The sequence below is a fragment of the Hyperolius riggenbachi genome, chromosome 4 (genome assembly GCF_040937935.1).
Source record: "Hyperolius riggenbachi isolate aHypRig1 chromosome 4, aHypRig1.pri, whole genome shotgun sequence".
Taxonomy (NCBI): domain Eukaryota; kingdom Metazoa; phylum Chordata; class Amphibia; order Anura; family Hyperoliidae; genus Hyperolius; species Hyperolius riggenbachi.
The window spans coordinates 87320660-87343462 of NC_090649.1; the positions used below are offsets into that span (position 1 = coordinate 87320660).

General features: G+C 47.2%; 1 protein-coding gene across 2 annotated transcripts in view; it reads left to right on the plus strand.

Moving 5' to 3' along the window:
• Nucleotides 1-22803, plus strand: part of NBAS (NBAS subunit of NRZ tethering complex) — a 916216-nt gene that overhangs the window by 206215 nt on the left and 687198 nt on the right. For both annotated transcript variants that reach the window (XM_068280281.1, XM_068280282.1), the window contains exons 19-21: nucleotides 4547-4625; nucleotides 10358-10462; nucleotides 22426-22562. In XM_068280281.1, the coding sequence (XP_068136382.1) occupies nucleotides 4547-4625; nucleotides 10358-10462; nucleotides 22426-22562 (321 nt within the window). The remainder of the gene's footprint in view (nucleotides 1-4546; nucleotides 4626-10357; nucleotides 10463-22425; nucleotides 22563-22803) is intronic.

Here is a 22803-nt window from a genome sequence, read left to right on the forward strand (position 1 = left end):
AAGAGCAGGCTGTGTATTTCTGCCATACAACAGACATGACCCAGCGGACAGCCTGGGAGTGCTGAATCATTGTGGAACGCGGCTTTCAATTTTCTTGTATACAACCTCTGGGCTGATGACTGCATTCTCCCTGTAGCACCTAGTAGTTGGCTGCTAAATTTTAGACTTTTATAGCAAAAAAAGAAAAGTTATATTACTCCAGAAACATTGCAAGTTATTATTGGTTTATGTAGCACTATCCTGTTCCATGATGTGTACAAAGCTAGGAACATATATGGGTAAATAGCACAGAGGTGGTAAACTTATTAAAGGACAACTGACTCTGTGTGAAACTTATTGAACAACAACTGAAGTGAGAGGAATATGGAGGCTGCCATATTTATTTCCTTTTAAACAATACCAGTTGCCTGGCAACCCTGCTGGTTGCTTTCGCTTTGGCTGCAGTAATCTCTGAATTACACCAGAAACAAGCATGCAGCTAATCTTGTCAGACCTGACAATAATGTCAGAAACACCTGATATGTTGCGTGCTTGTTCAGGGTCTATGGCTGGAAGTATTAGAGGCAGCGGATCAGTTGTCCATTAAGGGCCTGAGGCCACTAAACACAGTTGTGTCCGCCTCTGTCTGCTTTTTGACGTCTGTAATGTTGATGTGTAACTGAAAAGTGGATACAACCGCGTTAGTGGGATCAGGCCCTAGATGTCACAGTGACAAGTAAAATGCTGAAATAGCAAATACAAGAAACAAAATGGAGAGACCCATGCCCTTGGGAGTTTACAATATTGTGCCCAGTTCACAAACGCTGCGTTTTCCGGCTATCTGCTGCAAGTGTGAACCAGGCCTAAAGCATTCACTTCTTTTTTTTTTTTCCCCCTCAACTGCAGGCTTATCTCTGCCAAGCACTTCACAGGCTCCCAATTACCCAGAGCATCACTTCAAACTCTTAACTTTGACATTGGTCCACCATGAGCCAATGAGAATCTTCCATTACTGAGGCTTCCCACTGGTCTTGCCGCCGCAAGGCTGTTAACAAGCCAACCCCGCCATGGCCACATAACACCAACCCTGTTCTCACTCCACTGGCTACCGATAAAATGGAGAATTCTGTTTAAGATTTACTTACTGACATTCAAATCCTTTCACAAGCTGGGCCCTGGATACCTGAAGGACTTGTTGCAACTACATCACACCCCCCACAATCTTAGATCAAAAGGACATAACACCTTGGTCACCCCCAGAGTCCACCTCAAAACCTTTGGAGACAGAGCCTTTTGTCATGCTGCCCCTACACTTTGGAACTCCCTGCCACACCCAATCAGGACAGCTCCATCCCTGGAAGCATTTAAGTCTAAACTGAAAACCTACCTCTTCAGTCTGGCATTCATGAACATCTGACTATCTCCTCTGTAACACAACCCAGCCTGCAATCCTGTATTAATCTGAGACACAGCTATGCGCTTTGAGTCCTATGGGAGAAAAGCGCTTTACAAATGTTATTGTATTGTATTGTATTTTGCTACTCAGTGGAGTTCCCCATGCGTCTGCCCAGCACTGATCTGTTTCCCGGCACTGAGCAGAGGAGTCAGCAGCAGCGAAACCAGGGGACACATTGTTGTGTGATGCCGGCAATCAAAACTGGGGGACATGCAAGTATTTACTTCATGGCGGCGATCAAAGCGGACGAAACCGATGCAGTGACCAGCTTACTGGCAACGAACACTGTCCATTCTCACAGGCTTTTATTGTGTGCGTTTTTACGGCCAACCCAGAAAAGTGCAGCAGGTTCGGACTCCAAGTTCAATGTCAGAATCAGAATCAGAATCATTTATTTCGCCAAGTACAACGGGGGTTGTACCCGGAATTATTTTTGGCACATACAGGGTCGGTGATGGTACAGCAAAACACAAGCAGTAATGTACATTACATTAGTAGTGAGTACACAGTGCATGGAACATAATACTTAGTTACATAGTTACATAGTGGAAGGTCCCGAGGAGGCATCCAGTGCTATGTGAGTGGAGCGCTACCTTCTCTGCAGCGCTCAACAGCTCTGCAGCTATTTGGATGCCCCCCAGGATTCCGGGAAAAGAAGTGTAGAGAGATAGCGAGACTAGAAGCTTACAGGAGGACCCAGAGAGAAAGACTGGAGGGGGTAATCCGCTGCCATATATGGCACTCAAACGCTTCTGCAGCGATACTTGAATCAGATGCACCCCCCCTCCAACCCTGGGGAAGAGAGAGATGCGAGAGAAGATGCAAAAGAAAAGGAGGAAGATAAAGTGATAAAGTGAGAGAGAAAGTGAGGACAGAGCAGCGAGAGAGGAGAGAGATAGTCCCTGGGCATTGCCGCAGCTGGCTAGTGGCCTGGTCAAATGTCCCAATGGCTGTCGGAGCAGCTGATGTACAGCAGTGGGGCTGCAGGCACAGTGGTGGTGGGGTGCAGGACATCAGGTACCCTGTTGCCCCTGTGGTGGAGAGGCTCAGGCAGCGGTGGAGGAGAGCATGGGTCCAATGGCTGCTGGGGCAGTGTGATGCCGGTGTCCCTGTGGTGGCTGAAGGGGCAGCATGGCCAGTGACCCAGAGCAGGAGCTGCTGTGCCCGGAACAGTGACTCGGCTCCCATGTGCATTGGAGGGCTGGAAGCCGCAGCGTGGTACTAGCTCTGGCTCCTCTCTGGGTCTCCATGGCTGAGGCTCCACGTGGCTTGGTCGGCTGTGTGCACTGTGGGAGTCTCCGTGTGGCTGTAGCCGGCTGGGAACGGCTGCAGAGAAGCTGCGTGGGTTGTCTCCTGGGGCTCCATGCTCCTGTGATCGGTGGCTCCTGCAGCAGCTGTAGCTTTCCTCCATGTGTCATCCTCATCAGCGGCTCAGCATCAGCTGATCGTGGTGGCCGGAACAGCCGAGAGCGGCGTCATCTGTGCAGGCCATGTTCTGTAGACCATACGGCCTGCACCACATGGACGCTCTCCCTTGACCCTGCGGTCTCTGAAGCCTCTGTCGTGGTTGAAGGGGCTGGCTCGGGGCAGCGACGACGGTGGCAGTGCACGAGCACCCGAACAACTGATCGGCTGTGTGAAGCTGGGCACACCCGACCAGCAGGGTGGCCGGTGGCCTGCACGGCAACGTCCTTCGTAGCTGGAACGTGTGGAGGACGGAAGCCTCTCCGCTGGGAGCCATCCATGCCTTGATGGGGTCGGCACAGGTGGTGTCGCTGATGATCCGGGGGCAGCGGCAGCAGATCAGCAGAGTTCCGCACTGCCTCTCCATGCCTGCGTACTGTGCGAACAGCTGATTCTCTCGCCGGCCCCGATCAGCTGATCCTCTCGCCGGCCGTCGTCTGCTGCAGTCCGTGGCTGATGCAGAGCCAGATCGGCGGTGCCCATGTCCTCCACCTCCTTCTCAGCAAGAGGTAGAAACACAGAGGTGAGTGGAGGAGAGATAGCCCTTAAAAAAGCAAAAAAGGCCGGAGCCCTGTGGCCGAGGCGTCCGAGTCCGGCGCCATCTTAGTACAAACTGATCCATTTTTTTAACAAGTGGAAGCGAATCTTATTTTTAAAGGACCACTGTCGCAAAAATCTTAACATTTAAAATCTATGTAAACATATACAGATAAGAAATATGTTTCTCCCAGAGTAAAATGAACCATACATTTATTTTCTCCTATGTTGCTGTCACTTACAGTAAGTAGTAGTCTGACCGGCAGGGTTTGGACTAGCCCATCTCCTCATGGGGGATTCTCAGGGTTTTCTTCATTTTCAAAAGACACTTAGTGAATGGCAGCTACTCCGTCCAACTGCCAAAAAAGTGTGCAGCGAGCAGGGAGGCTGGCCAGCATCTGTTTATAAATCTTTTTCAAGGAATGTCTTTATAAAGAAAAAAAAAGCCATGCTGAGAATCACCTATGGAGAGATGGACTAGTCCAAAACCTGTCGGTTCTGTCAGATTTCTACTACCTACTGTAAGTGACAGCGACATGGGAGAAAAGTAATTTATGGCTCATTTTACTTAGAAAGAAAGATGCTTCTTATTTGTATGTGTTTACATGTATTTTACATTTTAAGATTTTTGTGACAGGATCTGCTTCTTGTGCTGAGCAGAGCTTGAAAAAAATGTATTGAATGGGTACTTTTCCTTTAATAAATGGAAACTGAGCCCTAAACAACAGAGTGTGGATTGAAGTGATGCTAGTCCAGGCATGGGCAAACTTGGCCCTCCAGCTGTTACGGAACTACAAGTCTCACAATGCATTTTCCTTTATGAGTCATGACTGTGGCTGTAGACTCCTGCAATGCATTGTGGGACTTGTAGTTCCTTAACAACTGGAGGGCCAAGTTTGCCCATGCCTGTGCTAGTCTGTTAATTGATAGGCCACAGAGCAGGATGTTACAGTAATAAAGGCGGGATATTCGGTAGTTTCACATGTTGGCTCACTTATTGTAACCGATGTAGTAGTGACAGGAAACTATTCTATGTGTTCAATTAGTGCAGGTTATTGCCCAGTAGCCAATGTCTTTTTCCAATAACTAATGGAAACTTTTTTCTTGCAGCTTAACCCTTGAACAGAAGGAGATATGCCGTTGTAGGCTTAAGTTACTGACATACCTGGATCGCCTGTCAACATACGAGGTGAGAAGACATGCATGCGATTTCACACACTCAGGGGTGCGCCTAGCCTAAAGTGGGCTTGTCAGCCTATTTACAGTCTCCTTAGGGCTCGTTTTCACTAGGGGCGATTTGCACTGCTTTCCTGCACGTGAATTCATGCAGATAATGAATAGACTGCTTCCCAAGTCACATGTGGAGATGTAGTAGTACTGACTGCATTTCTTTGCACATCACATCTGAATGTGCAAAGCACAGCTAGAAGGGCTCAGATGTGTGCTCACATAAACACAGGTGCTGGCACTAATGCACAGGTGTGGAACTCCAGGCCTGGAGGGCCAGATCCATGCCAGTGTTTAGGATGGACTGAGAGAGAGGAATGTGTTCTACCTGATGGACCACACCTTTCCTGATTCAGACCCATCAATTCATTTGAGCTGTGTCAAAAATGTGTGAGGACCTCATCCCTCGAAGGACCAGTTTGACATCCCAGCCCTAATGGAAATGGGTCCTTAGGCAAAATACAGGTAGTCCCCGGTTAACGAACGAGATAGGGACTGTACGTTTGTTCTTAACCTGAATCTGTTCTCAAGTCGGAACATTGTGCCATCTCTGTTCCCTGTACCTCCTCTGTGCCCCCCTGCGCCTCCAATGTCCACATCTGTGTCACCTCTGCCCTCTGTACTTGCTTATACAAGTTTAAAAGCCATTTCTTCTCAGAATTTGTAAACCTCGATTTTCTCAAAAACTACAAGTTCAATTTGAATTTTTTTTTGACTTGTTCCCATTGAAACACAGAATCCATGCCTTTCGTGTCGGCGGTTCTTTTGTAAGTCGGGGACTACCTGTAAATCAAACTTTAAAAAAAGAAGCAGGGGGCAGGACAGAGGGGGTCCTGAAAACATCTGGGTTCAGGTAGTATTTTTTTGTCTTTTAAGAGGGTAGCGTGGCTGCTGGAGGCGGGGAAGGGGCGCATCCTTAGCTGTAGGAGGCGGGGAGGGGGCGCATCTTTAGGTGCATGAGGCAGGGAAGGAGGCATGTCTTTAGCTGCAGTGGGAGTGCACTGGGCGCTTCCATTGCAGCTGGAGCTTCCCTTTCCTTTTTGGATACCGACAAGCATCAACAGGCCATAAATAACGGGCATAGCGGACACCGGAGGCACCTACGGATGGTGGAACAAGGGCTGAGGGCGCCAGCTGGGCTAAAGTTGCAGGTCGCCAGCAACAAAACGCAGCCTTTTTTTGCTTCAGGTATCCTCTAAAGAGGAACTGTAACGACAAAACGGCCCCTGGGGGGTACTCACCTCGGGTGGGGGAAGCCTCCGGATCCTAATGAGGCTTCCCACGCCGTCCTCCATCCGTCAGGGGTCTCGCTGCAGCCCTCCGTGCAGCGGTGACGTAATATTTACCTTCCTGGCTCCTGCGCAGGCGCTCTGACGGCTGTCGGCGCCGAAGTAGGCGGAAATACCCGATCGCCGTCGGGTCTGCTCTACTGCGCAGGCGCAAGTTTCTGGTGCCTGCGCAGTAGAGCGGACCCGACGGAGATCAGGTATTTCCGTCTATTTCCGTGCTGAAAGTCGCCACAGCGCCCCCGCTGGAGCCAGCAAAAATAAATATTGAACTGACAGTCGGTACAGTCGCCGGCTGTTCGGAGGGCTGCGGCGAGACCCCCGTGGGACAGAGGACGGCGTGGGAAGCCTCATTAGGATCCGGAGGCTTCCCCCACCCTAGGTGAGTACCCCCCAGGGGATCTTTTTAATGTTACAGAGTCTCTTTAAAGCAACTACAGATACTCTACCAGCTATGTGAACATGCATATTGCCTTGAGGGACCTTAAAGAGACTCTATAACAACATTTTCAGCCTTATTTCTTCTATCCTATAAGTTCCTATACCTGTTCTAATGTGGTCTGTGTTACTGCAGTCTTTTCTAGTTGCACAGTGGCTGTATTATCTCTGTTCTATAATCTAATCTTCTTTCCTCTGAAGGCTGTGTCCGACTCAGGTAGGAATGTGCTGCTCTCCTTGTGATAGGATAGAAGCTATACACACCCTATCCATGCCCCCTGCAGGCTCTGTATGAGTCATAGTCTAAGCTCCTCTCAGCCTATCACAAGGTGATTATAAGCCATGTCTTTTGTTTGTAAACACTGCCTAAAACTGGCAACTACAAGCCAGGATTGCAGCAGGGAGTGGCAGAAACCGCACAGAAGGGCCCAGGAGAACATCATGAATAGAATGGTATGCTTTTTATTGTAATACTTTTAGAGTACAGATTCTCTTTAAAGGAACTCTATCACAAAAAAATTGTAACATTTAAAATACGTGAAAACCCATACGTAAAAAGTTAATTTCTCACAGAGTAAAATGAGCTATAAATTACTTTTCTCCTATGTTGCCATCACTTACAGTGGGTAGTAGAAATCTGAGGGAACCTAAAGGATTTGGAGTAGCCCATCTTCTCATGGGGGATTCTCAGGGTTTTCATTATTTTCAAAAGCACTTAGGCCCCGTTCACACTGCACACGTTCCCATCCGCGTTTCGGGAACGCATACAGAAGGCAGACTCACACGACATCAGACAGTTTCTGATGTTCACACTGCATGCGTTCCGGACCAGTGCGGTCTGGGAACGCATGCTGCACGCATTTTTTTGCAGAAACGCGCGACTGACCCATTCACTCCAGTTCCGAATTCGTTCCAAATGCACAGACGTCCGCGTTAAATGTGAACGTGGCCTTAGTGAATGTCAGTTACTCAGTCCAACTGCCAGAATAGTGTGCAAACAGGTACGGGGGGTGCCCTGCATCTTTGTACAGATCCTTTCCAACGAGTGCTTTTGTAAAGAATAAATTAGATACTGAGAGTCCCCCATGAGGAGATGGACTAGTAAAAAAAAAACAAACACAGAACATTTATATCGCGCTTTTCTCCTGTCGGACTGAAAGCGCCAGAGCTGCAGCCACTAGGGCGCTCTATAGGCAGTAGCAGTGTTAGGGAGACTTGCCTAAGGTCTCCTACTGAATAGGTGCTGGCTTACTGAACAGGCAGAGCCAAGATTCGAACCTGGGTCTCCTGTGTCAGAGGCAGAGCCCTTAACCAGTACACTATCCAGCCACCTGTACAAAAAACCTGTCAGTTCTGTCAGATTTCTTCAAAGTACTGTAAAAACATAGGACAGACAAGACAGCAACATAGATAAGACAGCAACATAGGAGAAAACTAATTTTACTGCAGAAGAAACATACCCGTATTTTTCGGACCATAAGATGCACCTAGGTTTTGTGGACAAAAATCGAAAAAATAAATAAATATATATATATATATATATATATATATATATATATATATATATATATATATATATATATTTATCCTGGTGTGTCCATGTCACAGGGGCGTCTTATGGACCTTTTGCCCCAATCCCCCCAAATTATTATGGCTCCCTTGTACATTTTGGGTCCCCCTTGTGCCTTTTGTGTCCCTCCTTGTCCTCCTCAGTCCTTCCTTTGTCCTTCTATGTTCGTCCTGTGCCCCCCATGTCCTTCCTGCGTTCGTCCTGTGTCCCCTTTTTTCTGTCCTGTGTCCCCTACTCTGTCATGTGGCCAGTTGCTGCATCTCCCATGGCCCTCTTCAGATGCCTGCCGGCCAATCAGGTCCTCACTCACCGCACCAATGCACCAGCGTGTCACTCACTTTAAAGGTAATGTCCAGGTGGCCTCTGCTTCCATATTCTTCCTTTAGATGACAGCCAGTCATGTGGGGCGCTGTCAATCATGGCCGCTGCAGCGGCCCGACACACTGACCCCTGCTGTTATTCTTTCTATGGCCTGATGCATCTGTACAGCGGCGTGGGTGCATGCTTTCCGCTAAGTCTCCTCTGCCAGAGGGCTGCCTCGCTCTTCTTGAAATGCCCATTTCGAGTGGCTGGCAGTCTTGGTCAGACACGCTGACCCATATGCCGCCCCCCGCACCAGCGCGTTGGATCGCTGTTCCTCCCCGCTTCTGCCTCCATATGTTCCTATCAGATGCCGTCAGCCAATCAGGAGGGGTCCGATGGTCTTGAGGGCGGGAGCAGGCTCTGCCATTCTGGCCAATAACTGCACTTGCTGATCTTAGCGAGTGCAGTGATTGGCCAGAATGGCAGAGCCTGCTCCCGCCCTCAAGACCATCGGGCACCACCTGATTGGCTGACGGCATCTGATAGGAACATATGGAGGCAGAAGCTGGGAGGAACAGCGATCCAACGCGCTGGTGCGGGGGGCGGCATATGGGTCAGCGTGTCTGACTAAGACTGCCAGCCACTCAAAATGGGCATTTCAAGAAGAGCGAGGCAGCCCTCTGGCAGAGGAGACTTAGCGGAAAGCATGCACCCACGCCGCTGTACAGATGCATCAGGCCATAGGAAGAGTGACAGCAGGGGTCAGTGTGTCGGGCCACTGCAGCGGCCATGATTGACAGCGCCCCACATGATTAGCTGGCATCTAAAGGAAGAATATGGAAGCAGAGGCCACCTGGACATTACCTTTAAAGTGAGTGACACGCTGGCGCATTGGTGCGGTGAGTGGCAGGGGTTAGCATGTCTGACCGCTGTTTGTGTGGGTCCCTGGTGCTGGTCCCGATTGTTACATTCGGACCATAAGACGCACATACTTTTCTCCCCACTTTTGAGGGAGAAAAAGTGCATCTTAGGGTCAGGAAAATACGGTACTTCTTATTTGTATGGGTTTACATGTATTTTAATTTTATACTAGCGGACCCGCGGCGTAGCATACGCCACATAAAAGGGTAGTGGGCAGTAAGGGGGTATTGGGCACAGTGGCGGGGAGGGGGGTCGGACCCCCCCCCCCCCCCCCTCACCTGGGTTCCCCATCTGGGCTCCCCCTCCAGCTTAAGCTCAGCAGCAGCCACCGCCGCTATTAGTAAGAGGCACAGGGCAGGGATGACCCGCCTCTTCCACGTTGCAGCATGCGTTCCACTGTCGTCAATTCCTGCAATGCCGAACACTGTATTGTAAGTGGACGGCATTGTAGGAAGTGACGACAGTGGAACGCATGCTGGAACGTGGAAGCGGTGAGTCATCCCCGCCCACTTCCTCTTACTAATAGCGGCAGCTGCTGCTGAACTTAAGCTAGAGGGGGAATGCAGATGGGGGACCCAGGTGAGGGAGGGGGGTTCCGACCCCCCTCCCTGCCGCTGTGCCCAATACCCCCTTCCTGCCCACTACCCCCTCCAGCTCAGCAGCAAGTGTAGGACCGCCCCTGGGGACAGGGCTCTACTACTTCTTCTTCTTGCTTGGACCGGCCCTGGGGGCAGGGCGCTAATTCTTCTTCTTGCTTGGACCGGCCCTGGGGGCAGGGCGCTAATTCTTCTTCTTGCTTGGACCGGCCCTGGGGGCAGGGCGCTAATTCTTCTTCTTGCTTGAAGGTTGAGGCACTTAGCCTATTATATATATATATATATATATATATATATATAGATATTTTTTTCAAGATGGTGGTCCTTTAACATCACATATGATAGCAGGTTAGTCAGTGAACACAGGTTTACTTTGCACGTTTGTATTACCATGCGGCAGTTGAGCAACCGGAGATGTTTGCTTGTCAAAAAGAAACAACAAAACAAAAAGTTCCCTGTGCCCTTAACACTGTTGGAATGTGCCGAGCCTGTGATAAATAGCCTTGAATTATCCATTCATAAAGCGCTCCATTACTGTGTTGTGAAGGATTTCTGTAACATCTGCTCCCTCGTCCTGCAGGAGATCCTCGGGGGGCCGGAGGCGGCAGAGAGGAGATACGACGCCGACTTCTTCAAGAAGTTTAGGAACCAAAATATCGTGCTGTCAGCAAGAACATATGCTCGGGTAATGTTACAAAGTCAGAGCAATAAAGGCGGAATTGATTCCTCTTTAAGCGCGCCGCCTTTCACCTCCATTATCATTTATAATCTGCTGCAGTTAGTTAACTCCGCGTTAAAGCCCAGTGTGCTTTGAACTCTGTATACCGAGATGATCCTGTCAATACTAATTTACAATTAAGTAATCCTTTTTCTAACGAGATGTGGAGGAGCACGATCCCGGGCACAGTGACAAATGTTATTATCCATCTGCCTTTGTTTGCTCTAATATGCTTATCATCTAAGGCCAGGGAGCGTTGTTGCTGTCACTGCTGTGGAACTGCAGCTGCTTTCTGCTTGTGGTCTAAGCTTCTCAGCTCCACTTTTTAATGCCTTTAGCCTCTTATTGGCATTGTAGGCCTATCCAAAATTAATCACCTTACCTTAATTAATTTCACGCACTTAACCCTCTGGGCGATACAATTATATCGCCCAGGAGGTGGCGCAGCACTATTTTTTTAAATTTTTTGTTTTTTAAATCATGTAGCGAGCCCAGGGCTCGCTACATGATAGCCGCAGCGCAGCGGCATCCCCCCACCCACTCCGATCGCCTTCGGCGATCAGAGTAAGCAGGAAATCCCATTCAGAACGGGATTTCCTGCTGGGCTTCCCCGGTCGCCATGGCGACGGGGCGGGATGACGTCACCGACGTCGTGACGTCAGAGGGAGTCCCGATCCACCCCTCAGCGCTGCCTGGCCTGATTGGCCAGGCTGCGCAAGGGGTCGGGGAGGGGGGGGGGGGGGCTGAGCGGCGGCGGATCGGCGGCGAGCGGCGGCGATCGGAAGTTACACGCAGCTAGCAAAGTGTTAGCTGCGTGTAACAAAAAAAAAATTATGCAAATCGGCCCACCAGGGCCTGAGAAATCCTCCTGCGCGATATACCCCGAGCTCAGCTCAGGATTATCGCTCAGGAGGTTAAAGGTCAGCTCAGTCCAGGACTCGTATCCTTTATTTTTGAAAGCAAATCTGTGACTTTAGTACGGACCGGAATTCAGAACTTCCTCTCTGCTCAGATAAGCAACAGTATAATAAGCTTTAAAGAAAAGCATTTCTTTGTTACGGCTGATACAAATCCTGCAATAACTCTGCATTGTGTCTACTTCCTGCTTTCATGTTAACATATTGTATTAGCCAAGACTGCTGAATTTCTGTTCTGACACAGACGGAAACTGTCCGTCAATTACATGAAAAACTTCTGTATCACGGTAGATCATTGCCAACAGAGTATAAGGTTTCTAGGCACCATTTATCTATGCAGGGACAGTTGAAGCATAACTGAAGTGACATGATGACATAAACAAAGGTACTAGTGCTAGTCCTACTTATGCCGGGCATACACGGCACGTTTTATGCGCCGGATCGAGCCAGCAGCTCGATGCCGGCGCATCCCCGCTCGTCCGCGCGGATTGATTGTTGCTCGTCCCCGCCGGCGCTTCCTTATCAGCGCTCGATTCCCTGCCATTGTCCGCCAGCGGGGATCGAGCGGGCGTGGGTCGAGCGGCATGATCGGGCCAGCTGAATATTATAAGCTGGCCGGATCAGCTGGTCGATACACGGTACAGAAACGCACCGTGTATCCCCAGCATAAGAAATTACCTGAAGCCCCTTTCTGTTTTACTGCAGAGAAACTATTTCTGGTATCTATCAAAATGAGGCCGTTAAACAGAAAGTTTAGCCCAATCTCTTGACAAATAAATAGCAAAACACTATTATCTGGCTGAGGAAACATTGCTGATATGGTTTTGTTGCTTTTTAAAGTAAACCAGAGGTGAGTGATATATAGAGGCTTCCATAATTATCTCCTTTTAAACAAAGCAAGTTACATTGCTGTCCCTCTCATCCTTTGTCTCTAAGCCCCATCTACACCATACAATTTTTTGTCCAATTCCATGCATTGATTCGATTCGATCCGACATGTCCGATCGAGAGTCGATACAATTCGGCATTGTTTTGCAATGGCAAATTGAATTGAATCGAATCCCGATCGGACATGTCAGATTGAATCGAATCGGACAAAAAATTGTGTGATGTAGATGGGGCTTTACATGCTTAGCCATAAAACCCTGAACAAGCATGCTGATCAGGTGCTCTGACTCAAGTCTGACTGGATTAGCCTGTTTCAGAGTTGTGACTCAGACACTGCTGATGCCAATGGATCATCAGGATCATACTTCCAGGCAACTGGCATTGTTTAAAATTAAATAAATATGGGGCGTGGCTTGCCAATGGCCGGGTAAAGACGTTCTCTACATGAGCTCCCACCACCCCGACTCCTAAAACTGATTTAACCAGCCGAAGACCGTCCGCAGACAGCTTCACATGGGCGGCAGCAGAAAGAAGAAGGACGCCACTAAAAAGCAACGCTCAAGCTCATCCCAAATCCTGCGCTTTCTCCGCCCGCTCGAGAGGAGACTGCAGGAGCAAGAGGGAGGCAGTATGGCGACCTCACCACGAGGAGGACAAGGCCGCAACTCCCCGGCATCCAACCCGAAACTCCCCAAACTCTCTGAGGGGCAAACATCACCAAACAACATACCGCTATCTCCACAACCACAAGGAGAAGGTAATTTGACAAGCCCTTCGGGTTGCAGCCCACCGCCACCTAACCCGGGTAAGGGTAGCGTCCCTCAGATGCCACCCGGTACAGCAGCCGAGTCTTCGCAGCCACAAAGACAAGGCAACACAGGGAACTTTTCCAAACAACAAGGCGGGCAGGGCCGCAACTCCCCACTAAGCGGCTCTGGCAGTAATAAACAACAGTCACCGGCTAATTCACCGAAGATCCCGCAATACATACCCATACAAAACCCCTCTTCACCGACGTCCTCTGAAGGCGCTGACTCATACATGGAAGTAGATCTACACGAATATATCCGTTCCCTACCCACCAAACAAGACCTGGAGAATTGCGTTACCCGCATACTAGAATCACACCGGAGGGATATGGCCGAATTCAGGCAAGAGTTTAGCCATGTTGTCCAACGGGTTGAGGACATTGAGAAGAGGCAAGATGAGGTCGACAAGAAGCTTAGGGAACAACAAAACACCATTGATTCCCACTCAGAACATATCTCTGCCATCTACCTTAAAATGGATGACATGGAGAATCGCAATAGGCGGAACAATATAAGAATCCGCGGAGTCCCTGAAGCTACGCGTGCCCCAGATATCATGGCCACTGCAGAAGCCATTTTCAACTTATTCCTAGATGCACCAGCAGACAATAAAATCGAAATGGACAGGGCACACAGAACTGCTGGCCCACCTAATGCAGACCCTCTCAAGCCTAGAGATATTATATGCCGGGTCCACTTCTTCAAGGAAAAGGACAAAATTATGATAGCAGCCCGCCAAAAAGGAGAAATAGAATTTGATGGAGTTAAAATCCGACTCTATCCGGATCTTTCCGGACTAACACTACAGCTTAGGAGAGCAGTACGCCCTCTCCTAACAACACTCCGTGAAAACGACATTATCTACCGCTGGGGCTACCCGTTCGCCATCCACATGACAAAAGAAGGTAGATCGACAACCTTTTCCTCTTTGCCGGACCTCCAAAGGGTGAGGGAGTTCTTTGACCTTCCAAGGATCACCTTACCTGAATGGCCACTTTACTCTTCAACCACAGCACTCCCACAACGAGAACAGTGGAGGAGAGTCCAGAACAGAAGAAGAGTAAATCGTGACACTGATTCGGCAAACACTTAGGAGGTCCCTTGACTACACATCACCTTCGCTATATCCTCCATTACACCCTCAACTTTGCTGAGACCACTCGAACTAATGTGAGTACTCTCCCAAAGCTTGTTTTGAAATTGATCCCTTTACCACTGACGATTAAGGCCCTGAGAATATCCCTAGCATAAACCTCCCCTATCCTGAGTGATTTTATGACTTCTTGCGGTGCAACTGTAACACCACTCGCCATTGGCACTACAGCAATCGTTCACCGCCACACAGACTTATGCTACTCCATGCCTTACCCCCTGGATATATTGTCCCTACTATATAACAGATCCCCCTCAGCCGGACACCGCCAGATCTGAATGCCACCTTCCTATTTTGTGTTCATATATACCCCAGAGGTTCCGCACAATTCCTATGTCTGCTGTATGATATATGTCCTCCATACTAGATGGGACCTAATCTAAATTGGATTTCTGTGTCACCATTATGACTCTCATATAGAGAACACTAGTTGCCTTATTAATATGCATGAATGTTTTATGGTATTGTATTTCAGACCTATTATACTTCAGTGGGTGTTGGGTGAATGCAACTTTCCGTATATCTGCCTGAACTCGTCATGGTTTAACTGGTATCTCAGATACCACATATTGATTTTGTTCAAGGGGAAAGAATTCAGCGGGGAAACCCCCCACTATAGGTCCGTGAACGCCAGGGAGAAGTCACTCCTTCTAGGTTGGGTTGGTTAAATAAGAGGCCCATAATGACACTCATTCCCCCCCCACCCCCCGTACTACTGAACCTATGCAGGGACCTAACGCTGCTTATGGCATCAATTCCACGCAATAGCATTAGTCCTGATTCCTACACTTACACTTCCCAGTCTATCCATGGACATCTCACCTTGCTCATTATACGTATCCATATCCCCCAAACAGATGTATGACCCTCCCTTAAGCCGAAACATAAATCAGTTCTGCCAATTGCTTTACTGTTGGAGACCTAGTAGGACAACCATGTCCTCCGATTGCTTTGAGGCGTGCATACGGATAACCCCATGCTGCTTAAATTTACCCAGACAATTGCTATTGGGGGACGCTTCAGACCAGCTAACTACCTTCACGGTACCATCCCACCTACCGTGTTACCCTGATCTCCTCCGTGCACAACATAGATCTAAACCAGAGACCGGTCATCCATTATGAATACTATATTCTCACTAGATGCTGACAGATGAGACCTCATACAGCCTTGATCTGAGATTATCTTTCACAGGTAACTCAGCTAAATTGACCACCCCCTCACTTTATCCCCTTCTATTTGGACACACACACCACCCCGACTTTTAATAACCCTGTTTCGGCTGTTCATGCAATGTTTTTATGTTGGGAGTTCGGGAGTGGTTGGGCTCTCATGTCCGGTTCTTGGTTCTCACTCCCCACCAGATCTCTCACACTAGTGGCGCTTCTTTTAGTACCACTGGTGCGACACATGAACGTATTGTTCCTAATTGCCAGCATTTCTGCTTTGCTGGCTGTTTATGTTTATGTTATGTTTTTTTCCTCTCTATGCTTGTCTTTTTCTAACCCTCCCCTCCCAACTTCCTCCTCTAGGTGCGCTCCTGCTTTGGGATCGCCCGGTTCCCCCCGTAGCCTCTTTCAGGGCCCCAGTAACATGACAAGACTGTATTTATTTTACACTCACATCCATGAATAATTGCCAGATATCCTCTTTCAATGTCAAGGGATTCAATTCCCCAAATAAACGCTCTCAAGTCCTGCATTACCTACACAAGCATAAGATCTCCATAGTCTTCCTCCAAGAAACCCATTTTAAAACTGATCAAATCCCAACCATCAGGGGCAGATACTTCAACAAATGGTACCATAGTTCAAATCCCCTTACCAAATCTAAAGGGGTATCCATTGGGTTCCATAAACACTTAAATACCACAATCTTAAAAGAGCTGATTGACCCACATGGTAGATTTGTTTTTCTAATTATTCAACTAGACAACCGTAAATATACCTTAGCCAACTTGTACCTTCCAAACCAAAATCAGAGCGGTGCTTTACTGAACTACCTCTCTAAACTGGCTTCATTCGCCGAAGGAGACATAGTCTTGGGAGGTGATTTTAACCTGTGCCTTGACCCTAATCTTGACTCCTCCTCACAAAGATCCTCCCTAACCAAAGCTACCCTAACCAAGCTAAAGTCTAAACTGGCCTCTCTACACTTAGTTGATGCCTGGCGAACACTTAACCCCAACACACGCGACTATTCTTTCTTCTCGTCAGTACATAAGACTTTCAGCCGCATCGATTACTTATTTGTCTCTCAATCCCTATTAGATCTCAATATACAGGCCTCTATTGGAAACAGGCTTTGGTCTGACCATGCTCCTATATTCATCTCGTTCTGCACAAACGACCATTCCCATCGCCACTTCCAATGGAGGCTGAATGAAAACTTACTGAAGGACTCACAATGTGCCTCAGCCATCAAGGAAGTAATAGAACAGTTCATGAGGGATCATAAAGACGACGAGACACCTGCAACCTTTAAATGGGAGGCACTTAAATGTGTATTAAGGGGGGTTTTCATCTCACATGGAGCTAGATTAAAAAGGGAAAGAGGTACACAAATTTCTGACCTATTATTTAAAATCCAAAATCTAGAAACCACTCTTAAATCGGCCTACACCCCCGCACTAGATCTCGAACTCTCAAACACCAGACAATCTTTATTATCTCTACTAGATCAGAAAACCCTTGTTGCCAGAGAGAGATTCCATAGCAAACTCTTTTATCATGGAGGTAAATGTGGTACCCTCTTGGCCCACTATCTACACCCTCAGACCACTAACTCAAATATTTTCTCCATCAAGAACGCCAAAGGCCATACCAAATTCAGAAACTCAGAAATTGCTCATGAATTTAATAGCTACTATAAAGCTCTATACAATATTAAAGGCAGATATCACGACATGAACCCTACCAAACTAAAGGAAAAAATCCTTTCTTATATCAATGCAACCAAACTACCAACCCTCTCTGAAGATCTAGCCAAAGAACTAGACCTGGACATCACAGAATTTGAATTAATAACATGCATTAGGGCACTTAAAAAGGGCAAAAGTCCAGGCCCTGATGGTCTTACAGCCCCCTTTTACAAGCAATTTTGTACCTCCCTGACCCCTCTCTTATTGGAGACATTCAACTCTATTAATGCAGATAGGTCATTCACTCACCAAACGTCCATGGCACACATAACAGTAATACCCAAGCCAGACAAGGATCCCAATAGTTGCGCCAACTATCGACCAATCTCATTGATCAATATCGACCTCAAGCTGTACGCCAAGATCTTAGCAGAGAGACTTAAACCCATTCTACCTAGTATTATTCACACTGATCAGACGGGGTTTGTAGCTGGCAGAGAGGCCAGGGACAATACGTTAAAGACCATCTCCTTGATACACCATGCCAAACGGTCCAAATCTCCTCTATGCATCATGTCTGTTGACGCGGAGAAGGCGTTCGACAGGGTCCACTGGCTTTTCCTTGAATCCTGTTTAGAACAGATTGGGCTGGGCCCAAACTTCAGGAGTAAAGTGATGGCTCTCTATAAAAATCCATCAGCCAGAGTCAGGATTAATGGGACCCTGTCGGACGCCTTCCCTATAGCGAATGGTACGCGACAGGGCTGCCCCCTTTCACCCCTGTTGTACGTCCTATGCATGGAACACTTGGCGGTTGCACTGAGACAAAACTCAGATATCCAAGGAATAATTAAAAATGAAAGTCATTTCAAGTTATCCCTATTCGCTGATGACCTTCTGATCTACCTATCAAACCCCATCATTGCCCTCCCTAACTTACTTACAGAATTTGAGCTCTTTGGCAATGTGAGTAATTTCAAAATCAACATCAATAAAACAGAAATGTTAAATATTACATTACCTGAAATGCTTGTATCTACCCTAAAAAACTCCTTCTCCTTCAAATGGCAACCCCATAAAATCAAATACCTGGGAATTCACATATCATCCAATCCTTCTGACCTATTTGAGCTCAACTATATACCCCTCCTTAACAAAATTTCAAGGGACCTAGATAACTGGAACCCCCTTCACCTGTCCTGGGCTGGACGTATTAACACCATTAAAATGGACACCCTCCCCAAAATACTTTATGTTATGCAGGCGATTCCAATTAAAATCCCTATGAAATTTTTAAACAGAATACAGTCCCTTGTACTGAAATTCATATGGCACAATAAACCACACAGAACCAAGTTCAGACTCCTCACACGCCCCAAATCAGAGGGTGGAATGGGCCTCCCAGACATTAACCACCCTGGCGTTCTATTAAGATCGCCAGGGCGGCTGCGGGAGGGTTTTTTTTAAATTTAAAAAAAACTATTTCATGCAGCCAACTGAAAGTTGGCTGCTTGAAAGCCCACTAGAGGGCGCTCCGGAGGCGTTCTTCCGATCGCCTCCGGCGCCCAGAATAAACAAGGAAGGCCGCAATGAGCGGCCTTCCTTGTTTTGTTTAGATCGTCGCCATAGCGACGAGCGGAGTGACGTCATGGACGTCAGCCGCCTCCGATCCAGCCCTTAGCGCTGGCCGGAACTTTTTGTTCCGGCTACGCTGGGCTCAGGCGGCTGGGGGGACCCTCTTTCGCCGCTGCTCGCGGCGAATCGCCGCAGAGCGGCGGCGATCGGGCAGCACACGCGGCTGGCAAAGTGCCGGCTGCGTGTGCTGCTCTTTATTTGAACAAAATCGGCCCAGCAGGGCCTGAGCGGCAGCCATCGGCGGTGATGGACGAGCTGAGCTCGTCCATACCGCTAAGATGGTTAAGACATATTATCACGCCATTATCCTTACCCATATACTTAATTGGTTTCAAGACAGAGCAGATAAGCAATGGATCGACCTAGAAGCCTCTTTATCTAACTTAGATCCTAGAGCCCTTATCTGGATACCTCCTGAGCTGAAACCTAATGTTGACAATATAGCTTTCTGGGCCCAAATTGTCCTCACCACATGGCATTCTCTCAGCAGCAGACTTAGTCCATCATCTCCATATAGCCCACTCACCTCCCTACTAGACAACCCATGTTTCGCTTCAGGAGTTCATTCACACTCCATTTTGGGCTGGCCTCGGAACTTTTGGCCACAGGTTCGACACATTATTGATGGAGGTAAGCTTATTGCACGTGATAGGATTGGCAATCCCGATAATAAGCCAGAGCTAGGCTGGCTGCTTTGAAACCAGGTCGTTTGGTTCCACAATTCCATCAACACCAGATCCCACATACACCGGCCACTCACGGAGTTTGAACGTATGTGCTCTTCCTCTTCTTCGCTCCCCCACAAAGTCTCGCTATTGTACTCTTTCCTCGTATGTGACTCTAGTGAAAAAGACTTATTAAAACTTACCGACACCTGGGACAAGGAACTAGGGTCCCCCCTCTCTGCTGAACAGTGGGAAAAGATTTTCTCACTTATTCATAAAACCTCTATCTCTACCTTACATCAGGAAAGAAACTATAAAGTCTTTTCCAGATGGTACCGCACCCCAGCACAAGTTGCTAAATACAACCCAGATACCCCGCCTACTTGTTGGAGATGCTCCCAGGCTCATGGATCTTTCCTCCACATCTGGTGGGAATGCCCCCTTATCCAACCTTTCTGGGCCACAATATCTCAGATACATAAACACTTATACTGCAGTAATCTCCACTTATCGCCTACCATGGCCCTACTAACCTTACTACCCGGCAGAACATCCGCTATTAAAAAATCTCTTACCCCACAGTTAATGATAGCAGCTAGATTACTTATATCCAGACACTGGAAATCCACTATCATACCCAGCACGACAGAACTCTTTAAAGAAATTAACCTCATCATGAGAATGGAGGATCTCTATTCTGACTCCCAAGGCACAGCCGAAGCTTTTTCAAGGAAATGGGCTGTATGGATCGATTTTCGTGACTCCTCAAGGGCCCTTGACATGCTCTAAAATTGCTCTAAAATTAGCCTATTGAAGCTACCCATCAGACTTCGTCTATGATCTGGCCCCTACCTAGGATGGCTGTTCTCTGGACCCTCGGCCCCCGAAGCGGGGACGCACCTGCCTCCCTCTCCTAGTCCCCCCCTTCCCCCTTGATCTCTACCTCACTCACTCCCCCTTATCCCTCCCAACCTTATCTGCCCCTCCCCATCTTTCCTCTCTTCTCTTTTCCTCACTGTTACTCTCTCTTGCCACCATCGTTCGCTTCTATGTACCTTACCCTCCATGGTTCAGTTATGTGGAGATAATACGAATACATTAGATACCTGGACATTAACCTGATATATGACAAGGTGGAAGATCTTATCTATGAAACTTGATGATTTGCAGTAACAATGTCATTACTTCCAGTACCTGATAATTCCACTCAATGCTATATGTCAACTCTGCCTAGATGAAAATGTATCTCCACAAATATCTGTACTGAAATGTAACAACTTGGCAAGATAACTGTGTTATAATAGTTCTTTTTTTTCTGTTCGATCTGTCTTACTATCTTGTACTGATAAGAATTTAATAAAAAATTTATTTTACAAAAAAAAAAAATTAAATAAATATGGCATCCTCCAGATCACTCTCGCTTTGGGGTTCTCTTAAAAGTTGTGAGTACTATTACATTTGTTTACAGCAGTGACAATTTGATTTTACATCAGACTGTCATGGCTGATGTTTAAAGTTGGATAAAACTCTGACATAACATTGAATAAAAATGTGTTTCCTACTTTTTATTACCGATATAGTTACCATATTTGCTTTTGTGCACATAAAATATTGTCTGTTTACAAATTACGAGTTCCCAAAGTACAGATTATCTGCTCTGAAAGCTGCCATTGCATTTTATTGCATAGCTGCTGTATTTATAGATTACATTATTTTTAGTGATCACTCAGCTCTTTGCTTCTACAGCAGAGAGAGCTCGTTTTCTTCACAGTTAGGAATGTATACTAATTGTGGCAGACAACATAATGTAAACTAAAGATAATGTTATCACCTTTTTGGGTGTGGCAGCAAGCTTTCCAATGAATAATAGAGTGCTGTGTTTAACTATTTGAATACTGTTCTGCTGCATACCAATTTAATACCAATTAAAATACAATTACATTCATATCTTTGTAAATAAAGAGAAGACACTGTTCTATCTTACTTATGTTTTAGTTACCCTGACATAATATAGGTTTGCTTTAAAGGACAGCTGAGGTGACATGTGACATGATGAGATAGACATGTGTCTGTACAGTGCCTAGCACACAAATAACTATGCTGTGTTCCTTTTTTTCATTCTCTGCCTGAAAAAGTTAAACATCAAGTATGCAAGTGACAGTTTCTGTCTGGGTCGGGACTGGGTCAGACTATAGAATAACCCTCGCTGATTAGTAATTACAGCCATAAAACACCTTCCTGTCAGTAAATGGCTTCTGAGAGCAGGAAAGAGATAACAAGGCTCAATGATTCATAGATTTGAGTTTTGGCATACTTCAAAGAAGGTATCATTGAGCAGAGACAATGAAACAGTAAAAACTTAAAAACTAGATTTAAATATAAAATAAAAAACTGTGTATCTAAAAAAGTAATTTCTAGGAGAAGGATAGATACAGTATTTTTTCTCATCAGTTTATTTTCACCTCAGATGTCCTTTAAATGACTACTGTAGGGGGAAAAAAAGATTTGAACTTACCTGGGGCTTCTAATGGTCTCCCACAGACATCCTGTGCCCGCGCAGCCACTAACCGATACTCCGGTACCCGCCTCTGGTTCACTTCTGGAATTTCCGACTTTAAAGTCGTAAAACCACTGCGCCGCTACGGCCGTGTCCTCGCTCCTGCTGACGTCACCATGAGCGTACTGCGCAGGTGCAGACTGTACTGGGCCTGCGCAATACACTCCTGGTGACGTCAGCGGGAGCGAAGGCACTACCGTCCAGGCACAGTGGTTTTCCGATTTCAAAGTTGGAAATTCCAGAAGTGAACCGGAGGCGGGGACCGGAGCATCGGTGAGTGGCTGTGCGGGCACAGGATGTCTGCGGGGGACCATTAGAAGCCCCAGGTAAGTTCAACTCTTTTTGTTTTGTTTTTTTCCTTGACCTCCCCTACAGTACTCCTTTAAAGAACTAATTAGCTTTCATGATGTTAATGTGTCATTTCTGTGCCGTGTTTCCCATTGTAGGAAAGTAATGTACAAGCCTTGGATCTCCTGTTCACCTACCATGGTTCTGACCTGCTTCCACATCGTCTCGCCATTCTTTCCAACTTCCCAGAGACCACGTCCCCCCATGAGTATGCTGTCCTGCTGCCTGAAGCCAGGTGAGACCCCATATCTGCTATACAGCTTATCAGAGCAGAAGTACGAGCTGTCACCTTTTTAGGTGGCAATGAATCCATAAGAACAATAGCTTGTAGAAAATTAAATAGAAAAAAACCGAGAGCCCAATATGGTGTAGTATGTTAACCACTTCAGCCTACAGCTTCGAAAATCTTATGCATCCGAGCAATGTTCACCTCCCATTCATTCGCTAATAACTTTATCGCTACTTATCAAAATTAA